The sequence below is a fragment of the Protopterus annectens genome, chromosome 2.part0, assembly GCF_019279795.1.
Source record: "Protopterus annectens isolate FY-2018-M chromosome 2.part0, PAN1.0, whole genome shotgun sequence".
Classification (NCBI taxonomy): domain Eukaryota; kingdom Metazoa; phylum Chordata; order Ceratodontiformes; family Protopteridae; genus Protopterus; species Protopterus annectens.
The window spans coordinates 428,645,311-428,668,858 of NC_056728.1; the positions used below are offsets into that span (position 1 = coordinate 428,645,311).

At 37.2% G+C, this 23,548-nt stretch overlaps 1 protein-coding gene across 1 annotated transcript in view; it reads right to left on the bottom strand.

Annotated features, from left to right (window-relative positions):
* Positions 1–23,548, bottom strand: part of LOC122792743 (protein prune homolog 2-like) — a 1,725,151-nt gene that overhangs the window by 988,543 nt on the left and 713,060 nt on the right. The window contains exon 4 of the mRNA XM_044060323.1: positions 17,826–18,037. Within this exon, the coding sequence (XP_043916258.1) occupies positions 17,826–18,037 (212 nt within the window). The remainder of the gene's footprint in view (positions 1–17,825; positions 18,038–23,548) is intronic.

The window sequence follows — 23,548 nt, forward strand, 5'->3', positions numbered from 1 at the left end:
TCTAGTGTTACCAGGAAACTTGAAAGAGGAAGAAGAGGCAACAGGTTATGAAGTGACATAATTTTCAATTTGGGCACTATCACAAACAGGTTTAGGAAAGAAAGATCCAGAACTGGTCTCTAAGTATTGTCTTTCTTTGGCACTAAGAACATCCTTGAATAAAACCCTTCCCCACCTGGGAAGGAGGAACTGGTTCTATCACTCCTTGGGACAGCATGTGATAAGGAACTGGATGAAACAAAACATCTGATCTGGAGGATGAAGAATGACACACTGGAAAGGAGGAACGTACTCCCACTGCCATCTGTAACTTTGATGAATGATCTTCAGAACCCATTTCTCTGAAACTATTATTGCCAATCAGAAAAATTGAGATTCAGACATTCTGGAAGAAAAAAGTGGGTCAAGGCCTGGGGGGGGGGGGGCACAATGTCTCTTGTTGGACTGTTCTTGGTTTTGGGAGGTTCAAGGCTTCTTTTTGGAAGCCCCCTTGCCACTTCTTAAATGTCTGTTTTCCTGTATTTTGTTGACACTGTTTATTCTTCTCCATACCTCGGAGAAGAGGGAATTTTACCAGAAATGGCATCTCAGACTTAGTATACGTCTGTTCTTTCAGCCATTTAGTCTACGTATTTTGTTCCTGACATTTCAAATGGTTACTGGAGTAGACATTGCTAAGTTTCTGTTTTTTTTTTGTTTTTTTACAGGAAAAATGGGGCCAACTGTGTTACTAATGGCAGCAACAGCTTCCTCAAGCATAGGTACAGCATTCTGACACGCAGGGAAGCCTTCTCTGTTCCTTCTCCAGGGACTAACAAGAACGTCTCCCTCTTGATCATTGAGGGTACCTCCCCAAATATAGAGAACATGGCTAACCTCTGACCTATAGTGGCTGTAGGTGCTACACCAGAAAGAACTAGGGTAAAAGATGAGTGGTCTGAGGTACAACAGATTGTCACACCAAAGTCACTCACCTGTGGCTGAGGCAAATTTCTAGCCTGCTGTGGTGGTAAAAGGCTGTTTGCTTAAAATTTTCTTTATGTGGCAGGAAGAAGTACCAACCATGGGACCAGTACTTTGTTCCATGTTCAAGCCAAAAATGGTGTCTCCTTTTCAGGAAAGAGAAGCAACAAATGTCTGTAAAAACTATAAGTTGCTTTTTAACAGAAAAACACAGTGAACTGTACTTTAAAATACTTTGCCAGCCCCTCAAAAGCAAAATAAACACAAGTTCTTCACAGAAAAAAATACTACCAAAACATCCAAGAAAAACATGCACATAACCCACAAAAATTCTGGGCCGCAGTAACCTCTATACTTAAATCTGGAAAAACAACCTCACCAACACCAGCAATTACAAACAACCAAGATAATATTCCCACTCAATTTAATACATATTTCACCAAAACAGTTCAGGCCCTTGCAGGTACCCAAAATAATACTACCTTCCCTATCCCAGCAGCCCCCAAATATATAATAACAAACAGGATAACACCCCTCACTTTAACTTGCACCCAGTGTCTATCAAAGCTATTTCAAAACTCCTCCACAAACTTAAACATACCACCTTAGCTGCTGACAATCTACCAGTCGAATTCCTCCAGTTAGCCTTAGAGGCTATTGCCTACCCAGCTGCCACCCTCATTAACAGAACCATATCTGAGTGTAAGGTGCCCTCCATCTGGAAAAACTCCCATATAATTCCACTGCACAAAGGAGGTAAATCCATAGAACTCAATAACTAACATCCCATAGCTATTCTATCACCATTATTTAAAATATTAGAAAGAGTTGTTCACTCCCAATTGATGCAGTACCTCCTCAATAACAATCTGCTATCTCAGTCTCAGTACATCTTCCGACGCTGCCACAGTACCACAACTGCATTAGTGTCCTTTACCAACACAGTCAACCAGTACAGAAACAGTGGGCAGTATGTTTCTACAGTTTTTTTGGATTTATCGAAGGCTTTCGATATGGTCAACCACAATATGCTTTTAACACACTATCCACCCTTGATATCAGTCCCTCCTCAATTTCATGGTTCAAAAACTACGTAGCAGGATGGCAGCTAGCAGTACAGTGGCAAAATCAACTGTCTGCCTATCTACCAGTATCCTTAGGAGTTCCTCAGGGATCTAGCCTTGTTCCATTACTTTTCTCATTATTCACCAAACAGCTCTCCTTCTACATACCTAATGCCTCTGCGGTGCAGTATGCAGATGATGCCACCCTCATATGCGCTGCCCCCACACTAAATGACCTTCACTCCCTAAACCAAAACTGTTTCTCAGTTGCTGAAACCTGGTTCACTAACTCCCACCTAATTCTCAACCCAAACAAAACTAAACTTCTTCTCAGCCCATGTAGATCTCCACCCTCAAGTGACACATTTATCTTAATGTCCAACAATAATACCAAGATCATCCCAACCACCCACACAAAACTGTTAGGTGTAGAAATAGATAATAACCTGAGATTTGACGTCCACATATTCCAAACCATCAAGTAAGTCAACAAAAAACTAGGCTCCTTCTATCATAACAAACACTTTCTGACTAAACACACTAAAACCACAATTGCTAGAACACATCTCTTATCTACCCTCTTCTATGCCTCCCCTATTCTAACTAATCTACAGAAGGCTGACCTAAATAAACTTGAATCTTGCTACAACAAGAATGCTAGGTTTGCTTCTGGGTCCTCACACAAGACTCATCACTATGGGGTGGAGCATGAATGGCACACTGAAAGCAGCAGAACTTTAGATCTCCAAAAATCAGTCAAATTAAACAGGAAAATCTATTTTTTTTTACAGAAATAATAACAAAAACTTATAAACAGTTAAACGATATAAATAGTAATTTTGGTGAACTTTCATCAACATTTTCCTGTCAGAAGAACTTGGAGAAAATCTCAGTCTCTGAAAATGAGCAACTCAAGGAACTCACATCCTGATGCAGCCTTAAGAAAGGAAATCCAAATGATGACAACCACTCCGCAGAAGCTATCCTTGAAGATGAATGACTTTAAAGAAAACTTAAAGAATCTTAAAACAAACTGCCAGAAACAAACATACTTTTAAGGAATTGTTACATCAATCAAAAATAGTAAATACTGAAACCTCTCTAAATGGCTTTGAACTGAGACTCAAAGAAGAAGAAACACAAAAAGAATATCTTTTGAAACACAATACTCGGCTGCTAAACAAAATAGACGATTTAGAAAATAGAGAGAGGAGAAACAATATTAGAATTTTATCAGAATTTTCAGGTTACTAGAAAACATAGAAGGTGAGGATATCATTTAATTTTTAACTACTTGGCTTCTGGACTTCCTAGACATAAAAGAAGGTTTTTCCTTTGGTATTGAGAGAGCCCACAGAGCTCTGGGGAAACCTGCTTCCTCATCAGCAAATACCTCTCCTAGATCAATCATTATAACATGTCTTTCATATTTAGACAAAAGATCTGCCTGGAGGAAAGCACCTTTAAAGCATAACCAGCACTTGATAACTTGAGTAATTGAACAAAGAGAAAGAGTATGGCCAATGATAAAACTACTAAAGCAAAACAGTATCAAAGCTCAACTTGTCTTTCCAGCTAAGAGCAAAATTCTATATGCCAATGAGATGAGAACTTTTAATGATCTAGAAGAAGCTTCATCATTTATCAGAAATAATAATGTGATTTCCATACCAGAAGATATGGAATGGATATCCCCATCTCTCAAAAGAATAAAAGAAACAAGTGCTTGGACTGATGTCAGGAAAAACAAAAGCAAAGGACTGAGCCCAAAACATCTGTTGTAAAAAAATAATTGCTTGTTTACTTTAACTTTCAAAAAAAAAAAAAAAGCAATCTTCTAACTATGACTTGAACTGTCATCAAAACTAATCAAAATGAAAATGTAATCTCTCATTTATGCTTAAAACAAAATGTTAAGTAATCAAACTACATGCTTTCATATTTAAACTGTGGATAATTGAGGATTCTAATGGTTACTACAAAGGTACAGGTATGTTCAGCATAACCTAATTCACTTTATTAGTGAATAAATTCTTGTGTTCTATTTACGTTAAACTTTATAGAACACAAATATAGAAAACTATGTTTACTATGAAATATGCTTATCCTTACCTTTGGATTGCTTTTTGTTTATACTTATTAGATTCACTTAAATAATCTGGTCCAATAAAAAGAGACATTTTCTTCATTTTATTTGGCCTTGGTTATTGCATTCCTTATGATAGTGAAATGTGTTAGTTCCGACTGGCTTGTTTTGCTTATTCCACCTGGGTTGTATAGTTAAAATGGCAATACATCACTTTGTGTTACTGCTTTACCCCGAGTTATATTTCAATAGCTTCCTGGCAGGCATACGTTTGTTGTGGTTTAGAGATGCGAACCTGTACCAATGTTTTCCATGTCCGGGTGTCTGGTGATTCATCTGAATACCCTGTGAATTGACTGCAATCATAGATGTGTCTTGGTAACAGTCTGACTGATTTTGCAACGAGATGCTGAGAACCCTGGAAGAGGGAACAGACGGTAATGCATAAAAGCAGTTATGAGATTTGCCTGCTTAGATGGTCTCCCTAATACTTTGTTTGAGACAGTATGAGGTGAGGATTGGTGCTGTGGTTGTTGGGCGTCTGAGGGCTTTGCTGTTATGTATATGCATTTGCTAATTGTGGTCTACGATGACTGTTAGTGTTTTCATTCTGATTTCCAGTTGTCGGATATCAGACTACTTCCCCTTGTTTAGCTTCCTATTTATTTGAATGGCGGAAAAAAGGGAGGGAAAGTTCACACAGCTGGGAGGGAGAAGTGAAGCTTTACAATAATTAAGACTCAAGAGCGCTTAACTCTGCTTTGCTCGTATCCCAAGCTGTATTTTCACTTCAACTAGGTTCCTATGATAACAGGAAAAACTGATGTCATCACCATACGGCTCTGCGAAGCCTTCGTACACTCTTGCAAACATTGAATTAGCTGTATGAAGGAGCTTAGTTGTTTTTTTATTGAATTTTATACCAAGACCTGCCTGCATAGTTAATAACTTCTTGTCTTACATAAAAGAATTGTAGTATAATACCCAACATGATGACGTAATTAATTGAATGAGAGCAGTTGTTTTGACTGGACTTAGTAAATGATTTATTATTAAAAGGCAATCTTTCTTTGTCTCAGTTTTTCTGTAAGTTACAGTCTTTCTTCATCCTGCTATGAGTCATTCTTTCTGACTGTGTGGGCAAAATATTAAAAAAGCATACACTGTTGAACTGTGAACAATAAAATGCCAATCAACAGTGGGATCTGAATGGCAACAGGAAGTCAGTAACCTAAGGTAATATATATTTAACTGTGGATGGTCAAGACTAATGTGGAACAGTACATCATAGATCATATTGCCCAAATGTCACAAGTGCAAGTTTGGTATCCTTCTCGTCTGGAAGATAATAAGAACTTAGTATTTACAAGAGATCTATTTTTATGTATTTAAAGGAATGTATATAAGAGGGTGCACGTGCTTTTTGTACATGGTGTACTTTTATCAGCAAGTGTGGTTGCAAACAATTTTAGTTCATGGCTATCTATAGTATTTATGGGCAAGCTTAACAACAAAGTTAGTTAAAGAAACATGTTTGTGTTGTTACTCTAATGTAATTGGTAGTGTATATAATAACTCAAGGTAATTGTGTAGATTGATTTATTCTAGCAACCTCTCTGGACAATGTTGTTCTATATGGCAATATTTTAGATTAAACACACTTTTTCACATGACTAATACCATTAATGCTGCATCACAAGTAACACAATCATTTCTATTAAGGAGAATATTTTAAGAAATATGATAAACATCGCTTGTTTACATTATATATGTTTTAATTGTTAAGTCGTTACAGTTGCTACTAATGCTACTATCATATTCATGAACAGTAGGACATTGTAGTGCTATTAAACTATGTCAAATTTTTAAAAAAATTAAAAAGGAAAAGAAATATATATTTTCAGTTCTTATATTCTCTTTACAAACTATTCTCCATATATTAGTTTAGCTTATGGTGTTCAAAGAGCTTTTATGTCTTTTAAAAGTATGAGTGATAATCTAATAGACTCATTTTTATCTATTAGATTAGGAATGATTTTCATTCCATGTTTAGACTGGAATTCAGTTACATCATTTGTTATGTTTATCTTGACATAATCTAAAAAATCTCCTTTTCTTTTTAAGCCTGAGCAAACAGTATTTTCATATCCAAGAAAATACTAGACAGGAAACAGCTAGAATAAATACTCCACCAAGGTACAATAAAGTCATAAAAATCCACAAAGAAATGGTAAAGTAACCAAGGCACAGAATGTCCTAGTTTAAACACAGTCCAGGAATAAATAAAACGTAGGTAAAATCCAAGGTAAATGTATTCATTCAGGTAAGCGCTTTCATGATACACATATCACTTCTTCAGACCTTGTCTGAAGAAGTGATATGTGTATCATGAAAGCGCTTACCTGAGTGAATACATTTACCTTGGATTTTACCTACGTTTTATTTATTCTTGGACTGTGTTTAAACTAGGACATTCTGTGCCTTGGTTACTTCACCATTTCTTTGTGGATTTCTAAGTATTTTGATATTTATAATAGGTTTATAGGCTGGTACTAGGCTATCGGCCCTAGGTCCTAAACAAGCCCAGCCATAACAATTCCCTGGATATTTCTTCTCACAATATTTACTTCCCTGGACCCCTGTCTAGCAGGGCGACTGACATGATCCCCGGGGTGAATTTCCTATCTCCCATCCAATAATCAATGTTCCTTTTGAAGAGGGCCAAGGAGGCACTCTGCTTGACATGTATGAGCAGTCTATTCCAGAGTATGGGGAGAGCAGTCTATTCCAGAGTATGGGGAGTCTCTGGGTCAGGAACCTATCCCTCCAGCATGTTTTGTTCACTGTGATGACAAAGTTTAGATCCCTGGAGTGTGTGGCTCTGAGGATTGGGATTTCTTTAAGTCGAGCATGTCCAACAGCTCAGGGTTTGACAGGGCCTTGTATGTTAAGCAGAGATCGCCTCTTGAGTACATGATATGCCACAGAGTATAGCTGGAGGTTTTTTTAGACGATCAGCATATGGCATCTGCTTTAGGCCTGTGATTGTTTTAGTGAGGCATTTCTGTGGCCTTTCCAGCTGTTGCAGATGTCTTGTGAGGTACATACCAAATGGGGCGTTATACTCTATAATGGGTCTAATGAGGGATGAGTACAGTGGGACAATGACCTCCTTTTTTCTGGATGAAAAGCCCTTAGTGTTGAGGTGTGCCACATAGAAGGATTTCCTGACTGTTGTGGTGATGTGGTTATTGAAGGTGAGACCACTGTTCACCTGTGTCCCTCACACTTTCGATGTTTAGTGTACTGCCACCTATGTGGTAATTCATGTGTACATGTTTTTTTCCAACGGGGATAACTATACATTTCTTGGCATTAAGCTTGAGCCCATGGCTCTGGCACCAGGCATCTGTTTCTGTAAGGCCCTTTTGTAGAATATCCACATCATTTGAGGATTCAATAATGGCTCCCAGTTTGCAATCATCTGTGAACTTTGTTAGCCAGAGTCCCTTAGTGTTGGCCTGTACTTCAGAGAAGTAGATGCCAAACAAGAGTGGTCCCAGGACTGAACCCTGAGGTACTCCACTTGTCTGGAGCTGGATTTGGAGTCGGCTACTTTTACAGTCTGGGTTCTGTCAGTAAGCCAGTTGGTAGCCCATCGAGTGATGTAGGGATTTATGCCCAGCTTAGTAAGTTTATCTATGATTCCAGAGTGGAGGATGGTGTTGAGGGCCTTGGCGAGGTCCATATAGGCTGTGTGGACTACCTTACCCTTATCCACATCTCTGGAGACTGATTCAAAGAAGTCAATCAGGTTAAGGAGACAAGATTGGCCCTTCACTAACCCAAACTGGGTGGGGTCCAGTGTTTGAAGGTTGCCAATGTCTTTGTTTATAAGTTCCATGATAATGCGTTCCATGCCCTTGCAGATCAGGCTCGTTAGACTGATGGGACGGTAGTTCCAGGGATCCAAGTTGGATCCCCCCTTGTGGAATGGGATGACTGTAGCTATGCGCCACTCAGTGGGCACGAAGCCTGAGGTGAGGCTATGATTAAACATGACACTTAGGTGAGGTGCCAGTTCATTTTGTAGTTCATGTAATACACAGCCCGGGATGTCATCTGGTCCCATGGATGTTGTATTCTTAGTTTTGGAGAGTGTGGTTTCTACCTGTGTGGCCATGATTACTGGAATTTGGCAATCTTTTGGTATTGAGATGTGTCCTTTAGCGGGTGATAGGGGGTGAAGTTGGCATTAAATCGATCAGCCAGGATATTGGCAATGTCCTTGGAATCAGTATATTTAATGCCATTCTGTTGTAGCTCAGAGTAGATCTGAGCATTGCCATTTAGATTCTTGACATAACTGTAGAATGCCTTGTGGTTGTCTTTGGAATCTTTGTCAATTTTATTTTCGTAACTAGCTTTTGAGGATTTTATGAGGGATCTCAGCTTCTTACTGAGGCTGGTGAGGGAGGTTTTTGCATCCTGGGATTTTCCTCTTTTCTGCAACAGTTTCTTCCTTCTGTTGTATAGTTTGTTTATAGCAGGAGACCACCAGATTGGCTTCAAAAATCTGACAAATTCTCTTAAATATTTATACATAAAAAATATTTTTTTCCTGTTATCAGAGGAATATGTCGAATAGTCAAAGAGACTCATCCTTTTGAAAAATAAACTGATATGGATTTAACCTTATTATCCTTGAATACTAATGGTTTAAATAACCAAACTAAAAGATCTAATTTGTTGAAATACCTAAAATTAAACAAATCACAAGTAGTTTTCTTCAAGAGACACATTTCAAAACAAATGATAGTTAATCATGGAATCCTAAAGATTATTTAATTTTAGCTCTGTCTACCCACAAGACAAAGACTAAAGGTGTAACAATCTTATGGAAAAGAATACTATAATGCCAGAAACCATCTTTAGATATGAAGACAAAGAAGGTCTTATGGCTATGGTAGTAGTCAAATTTAAAAACAGAATATGGACATAGGCAAACCTATACTGGTTCCCTGGTATCAAAGTAAGAACAATCAAAAACCCTTAGATTTCATCTCTAATAACCATAAGGGTAATCTAATAAATGGAGAAGATTTCAACTGCATTCTAGATTCATTTGAAACCACTAATAACAGACCCCTTAGGACTTCCTCCATCTCCAAATCTTTAAAAAAATGGATTGATTCATTTCATTTACTAGATACATTTAATTTGAAAGATAAATCTCTATTGTTTTCCCATTGAGACTACAGATATGGCACTCCAACTAGAATAGACAAAATATTAATTGTCCAAGACCTGCATTTAAAAATCACTGACTTCTCAATTACTCCATGCCCCTTTTCAGACCATGATTCTTTGATTTTAATAATCCAAACTGACTTCAAACCTTTAATCTTATCATCCAAAATTCCATCATATATAACAAAAATTAAAGAATTTAAACATTGGCTGTTATCAGAATTACATTTTTTCTAGATACTAATTATACAACAGAAATCAATAAAATAATGATATGGGACACATTAAAAGCCTATATATTCAGTAAAACTCTTACTTGGTATAAAAATAAAATAAAAGAATGGGATAAAGAATTATTAGATGCACAATCCAAATGCATGTCAATTAAAAATGTAAAAAATCAAGACTTCCCAAAAATCTGCAAGAAAATAGAGGAATTAAATAATAAATATAATGAAATATTAACAGATAAAACTAGTTTAGCATTAGAAAAAAATAAAAATAAACTACTTAGCCACCTCTCCCAAATATCTACATAACTTATCCACAAGAATCAAAATACAAGCCAAATCCAATACTATTAACAACATTTATAACAAAATGAAAGGAAAAAAGTATCGGATATAGGAGATGTTCTTGATGCATTCAGATATCACTATATGGAGTACTTTAAAAAAATGAATTCCCATATTGCCCAACTGAACACAGTTATTAATTTTACTAATACTAAAAAGATACCAGAAGAATTAAAATCAGACTTACAAAAGCCTATATCCTATAGGGAAGTTATTGATAAAATTAAAGAAGGCAAGACTAACAAAGCACCAGAAATAGAAGGTATCATTATGGAATTATATAAACTTTTTCCCCCTACGATAACCTCCCTACTCCATAAAACTTTAATAGAAGTTCAAACAAGTGCAATAGTTCCACCCTCTTGGAAATACTCTTTAATTACTCTGATTCTAAAAGAGGATAAAACATCAAATATATTCGATTCATATAGACCCATATCACTACTAAATAATGATTACAAGATATTCATGTCAATTTTAGCTAATAGAATTAAAATACCCTTATCTAAAATAATCAACAAAGACCAAACAGGATTTATATTCAATAGACACACACGATAATATCAAAAGGATACTTACTGTTATAGATTATGTAAATAAAGAAAATAAAGAGATACTTATAGTAGGTTTAGAGATAGAGAATGCTTTTGACTCTCTAAACTGGGATTATCTGTTTTGAATACTATAACTATTTGACCCCCCCCTTGTTTCATTCACTTACTAGAAAACATATATATAAACAATTTAGCCTATGTTAAATTAGGCCCCTTCACATCAGAATCTATTCATATAAAAAAAGGCACTAAACAAGGCTGCCCTATGTTGCCCATTCTTTTTGCTCTAGCCATTGAAGTATTTGCAGAAACAATATGCAATGGTCTAAAAATAAAAGGGATGAATGTTTACAATCAATGTAATTCTAAAATAATGCTTTTTACAGATGACATATTATTAACCTTAATTAATTCAAAAGAGTCCTTCAAGGAGTTAGAAATAGCGATTAAGAAATTTTACTTGATCTCAGGTCTTCACTTCAATAAGTCAAAATCTAAATTTTTATCCTTAAACAAAAAGAAAGAAGTACAGGTTACAGAAAACCATATTATAGGGGAAACAAGAATCTACTCTAAAGTACTTAGGAATAGTCTTATGTATAGATTTAAATGGGATAACATCAGTAAACTATAACAATATCATTAACACAATGAACATTTGTATTGATATATGGAATAAAATATTAACTTTTGAAGACAGACTTCAATTGATAAAAATGGTTTTACTACTCAAGATTCTAAATGTGGTTACATTTATTCAATTGCTTCCCGATAGATGTGTCTTCAAAGAAATTAATTCAGCTTTCTTAAAATTTTTATGGTTGTCTTAGAGAAATAGCCTTAGCGCATCATATTAGACAATGGAAACTAGGAGGATTAAACTTTCCAGATATAGAAACATATATAAAGGCATCCATATCCAAAACTATTATACACTGGATAAATCCCAATCATTTGGCCAGTTGGAAAGAACTACTCACTGTCATATTAATAAATGAGTTTACTTTTTTAAATAAGTTTCCAATATTACATAAAGCTAATAAACCTTGGTATCTAATAAGTATATGCACGCAATATAATACAGCAAAACCTACTAAAACATATATTATTATTTACTACATTAATTCATTTAGGAAACTTATAAACGCTAATATGGACCTGAAAATTTGGGGTGATCTCCAAACACCTTTCACTATAATAAGGGATTATCTTCATAAAATATATAGAGAAATAATCACTACTTGGGAACAAAACTAATTTTTCTGTTGGCTACAATGCATAAACGTGTTAAAAGTTTTAGTTATTCAAGAGATAAAAACAACTTATAAAATCCAATCACAAGATTGGTTGACTCTACAAAGCATTTTAATGTATTCCTAAGGTTTATGTAGAATAATTAATAGTTCTTCTTGTAAAGCTATGCCGAAATTCATAAATCACTTATATGAAATTATATATAATGACCATAATAAAAAAATAGTATATCCTTCCTATATAAAGAACTAATATACTATAAAATTATAAGTCTATATTAGCAAAGCGAAAAACCCTGTGCCCGAATACCAAAACATCGACCCCTATACCGCGAACCGCGAAAATCCCGAACGCACTAAACCGCAAAAAAAAAAATCAAACTGTCATAGTCGGCCAACCCCCACCACCTGCTACATACTACCTACCCAAACAAAATAAATAAACCACATATATACATACATACACTAACCAAACCCTACTTCTAACCTAAACTAAAGCACCAAAACCCTACCTCCAACACTACACTAAACCCCACAAACACAACTATCTATGCACTCTCCTTAACCCCTCCCTAACCCTAAGGCCCGTAACTACCGCACACATCTCCTACAGACATACACCTAAACAAAATAAATAATACACATACATACACTTAAAAAAAACCTACACCTAACACTACACTAACTCTTACATAGAGTACCTATCTATGCACTTACCTTAACCCAAATCCTAACACTAAAGTACTATGTATCACACACTTACCTTACGGAGCTGTACTGCAGAAGGGCCAACCAAAACAAATCGACATTTTGAAACTTGCGGTTTTGACTGTTTGGGGTTTACGTACATCGTGCAATATGGTTCGACGTCTTCATATTTGCCTAAAGGGATTTTCGATCCCATAATAGGAACCCTAAACTATACCTAAAGCTTCTTATTGGAAATATATTTTGAAAGGTCATTCATTACAACTGAATGAAGAAATTAAAGTAAATATTTTGTTATCAGTTAAATACACTTTCCATACACAATATTGGAGAATGTTTAACTGGAAATATATTCACAGAGCTTTTTTAACATCAGATAAAATTACCAAGTTCAATTCCTCTACAAACAGAATATGTTGGAGATGTGAAAAGATACATAGAGCAGACTGGAAGCATATTTTTTTATGATTGTACTAAAATCAAAACATTTTGGAATGGAATTAATAAATTCTTGCAGGCTTTGTTTAATGATTCCTTCATTTTGTCTAAAACACTAATCCTATTGAATGTGAATGAAGGTCCACATCTGAATAAAACAAATATGTATCTCTTAACGGACAATACTTGCAATCTCAAGAAAATGTATAACCAGAAGATGGAACTCAAACATAACACCAACTCTGAAAGATTTTTACACCTTATTGAAGAGCTCAGTTTTGATGGAGATGAAAATTAAGGATCTTAGGACTTTTCCAAGACCATTGGTTAACAATCCATGGAAAAAGGTTTTGTCATTGATTGATACTTTACACCAGTGAACAGTCATCCTCTGGTAAGCAGACTGTTATATTTATGTATGTGTTTTCACCTGTAACTATTACTGTCAAGCTGATGTATATATTGTATATAGTTATTTAGAATGTCATTTCTAAAATGTTATGAAATTATATATTATTTCCTGAAATAAAAATCTTTTGAGCAAAAACAAAGACTCATCACTGTGCACTCAAGCAACTAAACTGGCCAGAGCTGCCTCAACTTTTTAAACTCAATCAACTGTCACTTGTACATAAGCTATACTACCACCCTAATAAAATCCCAGCACTACATGATCTAATCCAACCCTATACTACTACTACTAGAACCCTAAGATCTAGTAATTAGAATGTCCTAAATGTCAGTAATTATAATAATAATAATGCTGGCAAATCCATCTTTAGCTGTTCTATTTCTAAAGCTTGGAATACTTCACCTAGCTACCTAACCGAACAGCTCTACCACACAATTTAAAAAACACTTGAAAACACATTATATGGACAACTGGTCCTGCTCCTGTGACTCCCCAGGGTGAACAACTAATGTACAATCTAATATCTGTACTTCCCACATTCCTTCCCTTTTGTACTATGTACTACATGATACAAAAGGCTCTCTCTGTCATTTACATCCCAACCAAATTATGATTATCTGAATGTCTTTTAAATATGTTACTGTATTTATTCCTTACTATGTTATTTTGGCCTGTGTGGGCCATGCACTGCCTTTTACTCTGTATTATGTTGAAACTGCTGTTAAACTTTGTTCATTTGAGTTTTTTCTTTAATGTGTTAATATATTCTATCTGTACTATGCAATGTATTATATTTCTGCATGTTATACTTACTGTTAACTATATTTGTAGTCTGGAGCTTTTCTCCCCGGGCCTCCACTGAAAATGGATCTGCGTCCAGTCGGACTATCCTGGTCAACAAATGTAAAATAAATAAAATACATTTTCAGTTACTTTACAAACTTTTAAACTGACAGGAAAAAAGTGTGCTCCCATTTAAAAGTACGATACAGTCTCATGACAGTTCAATAAAACACAAATCTCCTAGCTTTTAAAATAACTTTTCTGAATTGGAAAATTATAAAAAGCAAACAATATTTAGAAAATGAAAGTTTTTTTCCCCGAAGGGAACTTCTCTGTCCAGGAAAGGAAGCACAAGCTACCCATTGATCTTTGAGAGCTTCAGATGAATGTACTTTTTGGCAGCAGTAAAGCTGCAGAGGGCTTGGGGCCCAAATCTGTCTTTTAGTCACCTAAACTCAAGCTGTCTGACAGTTTGTACATGTGGAAGGTGCCCTGAAGCTTTGGAAGTTGGCCAGTGGTTATATCTTTGGCAGGATACAACCATATATCTAAAGCTACTTCAGCACTGAGCAATATGATAAACATCTGAGTGATGCAGGTCAAGGTTAGAAAAACCTCTGATGAAGTGGGCTATAGTGGATTTCTTATTTTGTATATAAGACAACAGATTCCTAAACTGACAGATACACCCTGTAGTACTGGTGGGTTGCTTGGCAGTAAAAAAAGGATCTCCCTATTTTTAAACCATACTTAGTGGGTTGATAGTAAGACTTAACTAAATGTGCATGCCCTACAGCTGAAATAGGGTTAGGAATGATAGAAAGAATAATACCATTTAACTTAGTGTAGACAAGTACACCTAAAATAAGACTGAACATTCACACCCAGTGTTATTAGATGAGCTGTGGATGATAGCAGACATATTGACAAAAATAGCCCTGCTGATTTTTTGCAATGAACCAGACAAGGTCATATGTCTGCAGTGATGGAACTTGCCAGAGTGACAGTAGTGAAAGATTACATTATAGCTTGCAAAAAAAACAATATAAACTGATTGCAAAGTACTGATCTAGGTTCGGTTCCAGTAACTTCTGCATGCAAACACGCCAGAGCTCCCAAGTCACTCTTGACAATCAACATGATACTTGGTTTTGAGAAACATATCAAGAGATCAAAGAGGAAAATAAATAAACACATATATACGTACATGAATACATACATTAATAAATAAACTGAGCACATGCCACAACGTTTTTTTTCAACAACCCAAAAATGTTAATGTTTAGATTATAACTACTGCCTTTACCTACCTTTCACTTCCATAATTTTCACTCTCATGCCAGATGGTGCCTTCTTGTGAGAAGATTAACTTTGACATTAAATCTCCTCAGATGACAACCTTCAGTCATGGGTCACCATTTTATGGCCCACTATACTGGGGGTATTCGGGTTCTTTTTTCTGAATGAAGCTTAATCTTTTTACCCTACGGCTCATGAGAATTAGAATATACAGTGACAACATCTGAAACTGACTAGAGCTCCACTGCTGAACACATCACCATTTCATACCTTCGGCTGCCACATCAACACCTTCTATGCCTCTAGTAGATAGACTTCCTCAGGACATGAGGCAAGTTTACTAAAGCCGGATCAAACACAGGAGAATAGACAGCGTTGCAACACACACTTCAAGCTGTCTGTCTCTCTGCAGTCCACTATATGTCATGTCAGAGTGAATGTAGTGACTGGTGAGTCTTCAGGTATCCATGTGTGTGTGTGTGTGTGTGTGTGTGTGTGTGTGTGTGTGTGTGTGTGTGTGTGTATACATGTGCGTGTCCCACTGTAACTCCGCAAACACCTTCTCCCTGAGAGCAAGCAACTTCATCTGGCACAGCAGTCTACTTTCTCCTGGTTGACCGTCTGTTACCCAAGACTATTTATCAAACCCAGATTGCCAACAGCATAAATACAAACCTTACCCTCCCATGCTATCCATATTGGTACATGCAAGCTAGGGGTATGAAGACACAGTAGAGAGAGGCATGAAATAGTGATTATTGTTCAGCGGTTTGGCTGTCCTGAAGATTAAAGCAAAATAATGCCCTGTTCAATGCCACTTTAAGAGAATAGGCCATATCCAAATAAGTGCAAGTAGCAAATGTACCCTGATCTAAAAGTGCTCATTCTACTGCATTTGCTTGGGTAGTGCACACTTGAGTATGTTACCTGAGAAAGCAAGAAGTGGTCCATGGCAAAAAGTGAACCAGTCAGGTAATGAGACTATACACATACTAGGCTTGGAGATAGGGATATACACCCTCCAAAGCACTTTGAAAACACAGACTAATTATCAGAGCACAGATATATATCTGACATGCAACGTAAGGAAGACGTTTGCCTGTAGCTAAACTTAGTACACTTCTAGAGCAGAAACTGAAATAGTCTATTACCTAGGTAAGGATCAGAATCTGAAATCTGTTAAAATGTTATATATGGTAGCTTCTGGCAAACAAGCCAGTCATTAATTATAATGCATAATAACTGACTTTAATTCTTTTTTCATTGTGGAATGCGATTCAGGCAGCAGTTTACAAATGGTAGGAAATATTCTTGCAATATTCATTATATAACTCAACTCTTTCAATAAAAAATGAGTGCAGCTTCAAGAAATTGTGCCTCACTAGAAGAAAATGTTTGCTTTTAAATGACATTATTAAATATTAGGTGATGTCCTCTACATATACGAATTCGAAGATTTATAATTTTGTGTTATCAGGATAGATCTATGTCAGTATTAAATGAAAAGAAATCTGGTTCTATTTCTGGAATAGGACAACTATGTTCAGAGGTGGGACAAAATAACATGTAACAGAGCTTAGTGTCACTGAATACACAATTAAGTTTCAAGCAGGCATAAGAAAATATGTTTTTTTCATTTAAGTATTTCTATAACAGTAGAAAAAAGTGACTACAGAATTATGTTTATCATTCATGTTGGAACTTCTCCTCCTGATACAATACTCGGTGTCAGACTGGCAAGACAATGTCAGCAATCCCAAGTAAAATGAAGTCCTTGCCAGGCAGAATAAGCTACACTTTTCTCTAATTTCCTGTTTCCTAACAAAAGCAGGAAAAGGCGATTCCAAAGAGAAGCAGGTTCAGAAAATGGGAAGCATACACTAAAAGGTTCATTTAGAATCCTGCGGTAATGTTCCACAGCTTGATAATGCATCAGAGTAGATGGGGCATACAGATAAGGAAGCGCCAATGGAAGCCTACGTTTATTATGCCTACATAATGAAGGCAGACCACTTCACCAACTGCACAGTATTAGATAAACATGTTTTTTATCAGTGCATGGGTGTTTAAGCATCTTCACAGCCTTTTCTCAGACTCAAGTGATATTTTAGTCAATCACACACAATCTACAGACACAAAGTTAAAAACAACTGTCAGACTTGGCACAGCTTCACAGCTGATATGCAGATAGTCCTGTTTTAATATTCTCATTTGGCAAGACAGCAAAGGCTTCTAGTGCCTGCTTTTAAATGCACATTTTTAATATTCAGCGTAATGCTACTCTTTAACAAACTCTTTACTCCCTGCTTCTTTTATGAAGCTTCCCGTGGTCTTTAAAGGGATTGTTAACCAAAGAATAGATCACGCTCTTTCTGCATGAGCAGAGTCCGTAGCACTCCATTAAATCTTTCAATGTTTAACAGAAAGAATAATCTCTTACCTCTAAGCAGCAGAGCCAGTTCCCAAGTCACCAAGTCTGGGGCTTTTTGAAGGATTTCTTTCAGTACCACTAAGGAATACGAAGCGGAAGAAGTTGCGGATATAAATTCTGGAAGCTCCTGTCTGCCAGCAGAATACTTTGGTGAACTAACAGTAGAATACTTTGGTGACCTGATGACCTTTACAACAGCTGACTCTAATAATTTGTCATCGCTATAAAGGAAAAAAAGGAAAAACGAAAACATCTAGTATCAAATAATCTAGTAGCAATATACTCTGAACGCTAGGTATACAGATATTGATTTGCATAGTTGTAAACAATGGAAGGCAAGTTTAGCCATCTGCATTTATTTCAGCACTATTTGTTTCTAAGCATTCAGGTTTCCTATTATTTCATATCACAGTACAATGTTTACATGATAGTACAGGTGAGTGTTTTAAAACAATTGTTCTGTTCATGAAATTCCATTACAAGCTTTCACAATACAATTAAAATTACAGTGTGTGCGCTCTCGCGCGCGTACACACACACACACACACACGCACACACACACACACACACACACACACACACACACACACACACACACAATATCCTATTAATGAATAAAGGCTCACACTGCTTGCACATGTAACCTGATGAACTTTAATAGGTAAATGATTCAATTCACCGATTTGCATGTTCACAAGTGAATATGCAGCAAAAGGAATAATAATCAATTGCCTGTATGCTTCCTGGTGAAAAATAGGAAAAGGAGTATTAAAACATGAATGGCATAAACATGGACCAGCAAGCAGGGTGAGTGGATGAAGCTTGATACCCAAAACAAACCAAACCTCAAAAACATAGTGTAGTAAGCAGAATCTGGACACAGTAAACTCCCTGAAATAGTACATAGCTGACAGCATGCTAAAAAGACCCCAAGCACTGTGTGACTAAGTGGCAAAATGTAAAGATTCAGGCAATACAGGACATGTAAAATGTAAAATAGCAAAAAAGTTAATTTAAGTAATATGTACAGTATACCATTACGTACCTAAGTACAGTATTTTTGCCACCAACAGACACAAAACCATTCAACACAAATATGTTGCACAGCTAAAATGCTGACACATGACACTAATTCAGAAACAAAAGGCACGGCCATTTGCCTGCTGTAATGACAGAAAATAAAGCATTAGTCTGCCTACACGCCTGCAAATTGGTATCCTCTTGTCAATGTCAGACAATATAGCAGAATAACAGCAACTATAATGCAGGAATAGGAACAAGTATAGTAGAACACAATGCAACACATGCTTATTCTCCCAAGACTGCGAGAGATAACTAAATGTAAAACATATGTTGAAAATTCTGCCCCTGGCACAGAAACACACACACACAGACATACACATATGGAACAAAACAAATGAATACAGTTTACACTCTCCTTCTTACAGGATCCAATGAAACCTAACCATTAAACAAAAACAACAAACCAACAGCCCAAATACCTAAACACAGTCCATAGTAATGTACCTGCATATTAAATTATTTAAAGCACATTTAAGCGTCCAACAACAGTATAACAATATAACATTATGGCATACTGGATATAACAGCTAAACACTCATAGACCAGTTGGAGTAATGGCTAAGGTCTTGCCTCCCATGCATAAGGTACAAGGTTTGATCCAGAACTCCAAGCAATGCCTGTATGGAGTTGGCATGCTCTTCCAGTGTCTCTGTGGGGTTCCACCCACCTCCCAAGAAAGCACTGAGAGTTTCCACCTCAAACTCACCCAACAAAGAAGCACAGACTCTAGATGGTGCCTAACAGGAGAAGGAGTATATAGAACAACCTCTTTGGGCATCAACTGTGGTACATAGTAACCTTCAAAATGGGAGAACATGGATCACAGACTGCATGCCATGGCAGGGCTAACCCCTCAATGGTATAAAAATTAGCTGTAGGTGATTTGGTAATGTTGACTAATGTCACCAAATGGGCATGGTGACAAGTGGGTTGAGGACCTGGCCTAAACCAGAGACCCATGCTAACAGAGGGAGGGATCTATGGGCCCCTATTGGTCAGTGTGTGCCACCCATACAACCCAGCAGCCCTGGGTCAATAAGTGCCTGGCTGGCTAGTGTCCAATTCCCCAGTTTGGGTTAGCTGGCATAGCTGTATTGAGTGAACGCTGGACTTAAAACCAATCAACCAGCCAAACATGAACTAATTGTGGTGCTGCAGTAGCATTGTTGCCTCACAGTAAGATGTTGTCCTGTTCGATTCTCAGCTAGAGCATCTTCTGTATGGAGACATGCGTGAATGGGCGTACCTTCATTGAAGGTTGTGCGTCAAGGCTGGTAACTCGGCACGTAAAAATCTACTGCCAATCATTAGCAGACCAGAGTTCCGCTGTGGTGACCCCTAACCAGGAAAAGTCGAAAGACACAACAACTCAATGTACATTCACAGACAGGATGCAACTTAGAAGTGGATGATATGGTGGTATGGATGAGGCTGGGCATCCTATGTATCCAGAAGAAAAGATGGAAGGGCAATGCAGGAAAGCCATTTGGCTTGGGATCCAGAATCTATTACTCAAGAGGAGGAGGACAGACTAATAATGGTGTGGAAATTGTGGTGATGGAAAGGCTTCAGAAGACAGTGAGGGATGTCATCAAAATTAGTGACAGACTCATGGCAATCAAAATACAGTGTAACGATAGAGCAGTATTCATATTCTCAGCCTATGCCCCACAGCAGGATTGTGATAGTGAAGAGAAGAGTGCATTCAGACAGCAGATGCAGGACATATTAGATAAAGCAGGACAACACGAGTTGGTTTTGATAATGGGAGGCATAAATCCACATATCATGACAGACAGAACAGGATATGAGGACTGCCTGGGTCCACTCGAGTGGAGTAAAAGGAGTAAAAAAGGACAGGCCATTCTGGACTTCTGTCTAGCAAATAGCTTAATGATGGCTAACAATGGTTTATAAAGACAGCCAGTCACAAGATCACATACAACAGTGTAAGTCAGGTAAACTTCCTCTTAGTAAGGAAAGGGCAGTGGCATAGAATCAGTGATGGCAAATTCATCCCCAGTGAAACAGTCAGCCCACAGCATAAACCACTGGTTGCCACAAACAGCTGTAAGCAGTGGTCAGAGAAGGCTCTAAGGTCTACAGAGACTAAGCTACAGACCTGGAAGTTGACTGGAGAGAAAGCACAAGAGTTCAAGGAATTTTTCAGGGCTCTAGTACCTCAGGAAGAAGAGGAAATGGGCAAAGTTGATGAATGGTAGTGCCTCAAAACAGCAAGGACTATAGAAGAGATATGGTGCTGATCGAGGTATTGAAATAAGGTACATAAGAAAAGCTGGTGGTGGAATGCAAGTCCAGAAAATCATCAACAGAAAGATGGAGAGTAGGAACATAAGACAGACCAGGCTAAAAAGAAATACTGGTTGGCTAACAAAGAGGTCAAGGGAGGAGTTACAGGCATCAGAGGCACTTTACCAGCATCTTGAAAGTGATTTACTAGATGGCATAAAGAAAATGTATGAGGCTGCAAGGCAAAGACAGAAAGATAAAGAAGATAGTCAGGCACCCTTTGCAAGGAATGCCATCAACGACCTGCTCACCAGTCCATATCACATCAAAGACAGACAGAAGGAGTACTTCCAGCAGCTTTTGAATGCAGAAAATCTCACAGAAGCTGTACTGCCCCAGACACAGCCTACGGTGAAAGAGGAGGTGGAGCCCACCACCCTAGAAGAAGTAAGAAGAGAACTAAGGAAAATGAAGTCAGGAGAAGTTGCAAGATCAGATCAGTTATAGCATATATGATCAAGATGTTAGGTGAGGAGAAATGGCACTTGAGGTTCCTCATATCAGTATGGAGAGAAAATCATATTCCAGAAGACTGGAGAATAAGCATACCACGTGCCACTGTACAAAAACAGAAGAGATATCCGCGACTGTGGAAAGTATAGAAGTATTAAATTCCTGTCACATTGCATGAAAGTTCTGGACAGTTTGACTGATAAACAAATACACGGAGTAGTAGAAGGTAAGATAGGAGATGAACAGTTTGGATTCATATCAGGATTTAGACAACTGACCTGATGTTTACAATGAGGCAGATAGTTAGAAAGAAGCTAGAGATCAGGAAAGAGTCCAACTGGACATTCCTAGACTTGGAGAAAGTGTATGACACAGTGCCATGAAAGCTAATTTGGGCAGGCCTGCAGTAGTCTGAAGTCCCAGAAACATTGGTAAAATTAGTGTAGGCTATGTACACAGACCCAGTAACTCAAGTACAAACAGTGTTTGGTCTCACAGATGGGTTTCCAATGGGAGTGGGTGCACATCGGGGGTCAGCTCTGACTGATGGACTACATTAACAAACAGATAGGAGTGGACAGATCAACAAAGTTGCTGTATGCAGATGATGTAGCATTACAGGTAGACTCTAAACAAGAACGTCAGCAAAGGATAGAGGAATGGAATGCAAAACTGAAGGCACAAGTGATGAAACTAAAGACATATAAGACAGTTATAATGGCAAAAAATGGGGGAAATCAGAAGTAGCTGAGAATATAGATGGAAGGAAAAATAGCTTCAATGATCTGTGAGGGCTGGATGAGGAGAAGGGAAGTCTAAATGAGGAGATCCAAGTTAGAATCAGCTGGGTTGCAGCCACTAGCACAGACTGTCAGAGGAAGTGTACTAATCATCAGTGAAGGAATGACAGGATAGAATTTCTATGTGAAACCACAAGCCGGGGTGCATGAATCATAGCATCACAGGATCATGGAATCATAAGAAATGCAAGGCAGTTGTGTCACAAGACCATTTACACCTTTCCAGTACTCATGCTGTATCACACTTCACAAGAAGGGAAAGTAGGTTTGTTCTAGAGTACATTTATTGTTACCCATCCAGTCATCCAGGTTTAATTTAACTGGTGCATGGTTGTCACTTTTTTAATTGCTGAGGCTGTTTGTTGAAGAGATGAATTAGCCATGGGGTAATTTAATTCACCAGCACATTTTATTTATTAGCTAATTGAGATTTAATTCTCTATCTCTGGTTTTAGTACTGCTATCTGACTTGCAAAGATACAGGACACCTAGGTGGATGGGGTCCTAAAAAGCATAGATAACACAACAACAGCCTATAAGAAACCAGGTAAAGAGATTGCACTTCAAGCCTTTCTTGGTAGCATAAGGACTTCAGGTTAACAATCTTCTTCGTTAGAAACGTCTGGGCTCTTTCCAGTTGCTTCATATGTCTAGAAAGGTATATACTGAAGGGAGCATTGTACTCAATAATTGGTCTAATTAGGGTTGAATAAAGAGGGGAGATAACTTTTTTTACCTTTTTGATATGCCTTTAAATATTAGTTGTGTTAAATAAAATTATATTCTGCATACTGCTGCTGCCACTTGGTGACTGATTGAGAGGGAAGAATCAACCCAGGTTTCAAGATGCCAGACTACATTTTTTTTTTATTTTGGAATGAGATTTTGCTACATTGAAAAAGAGAATGGCTTACTAAATATGACAATACTACACCATTTTGCATTTAGTTTTAGCCTTTTTTCTGTACACCACTTGGTTTCAAGGGCTAGTTCCTGCGGTAATGAATCAATACTAGAGGGAGATTTCACAAAAATGCCTAGTATGCAGACATCTGCAAACATAGTTAGCAAAAGGTCTTGTTCCAT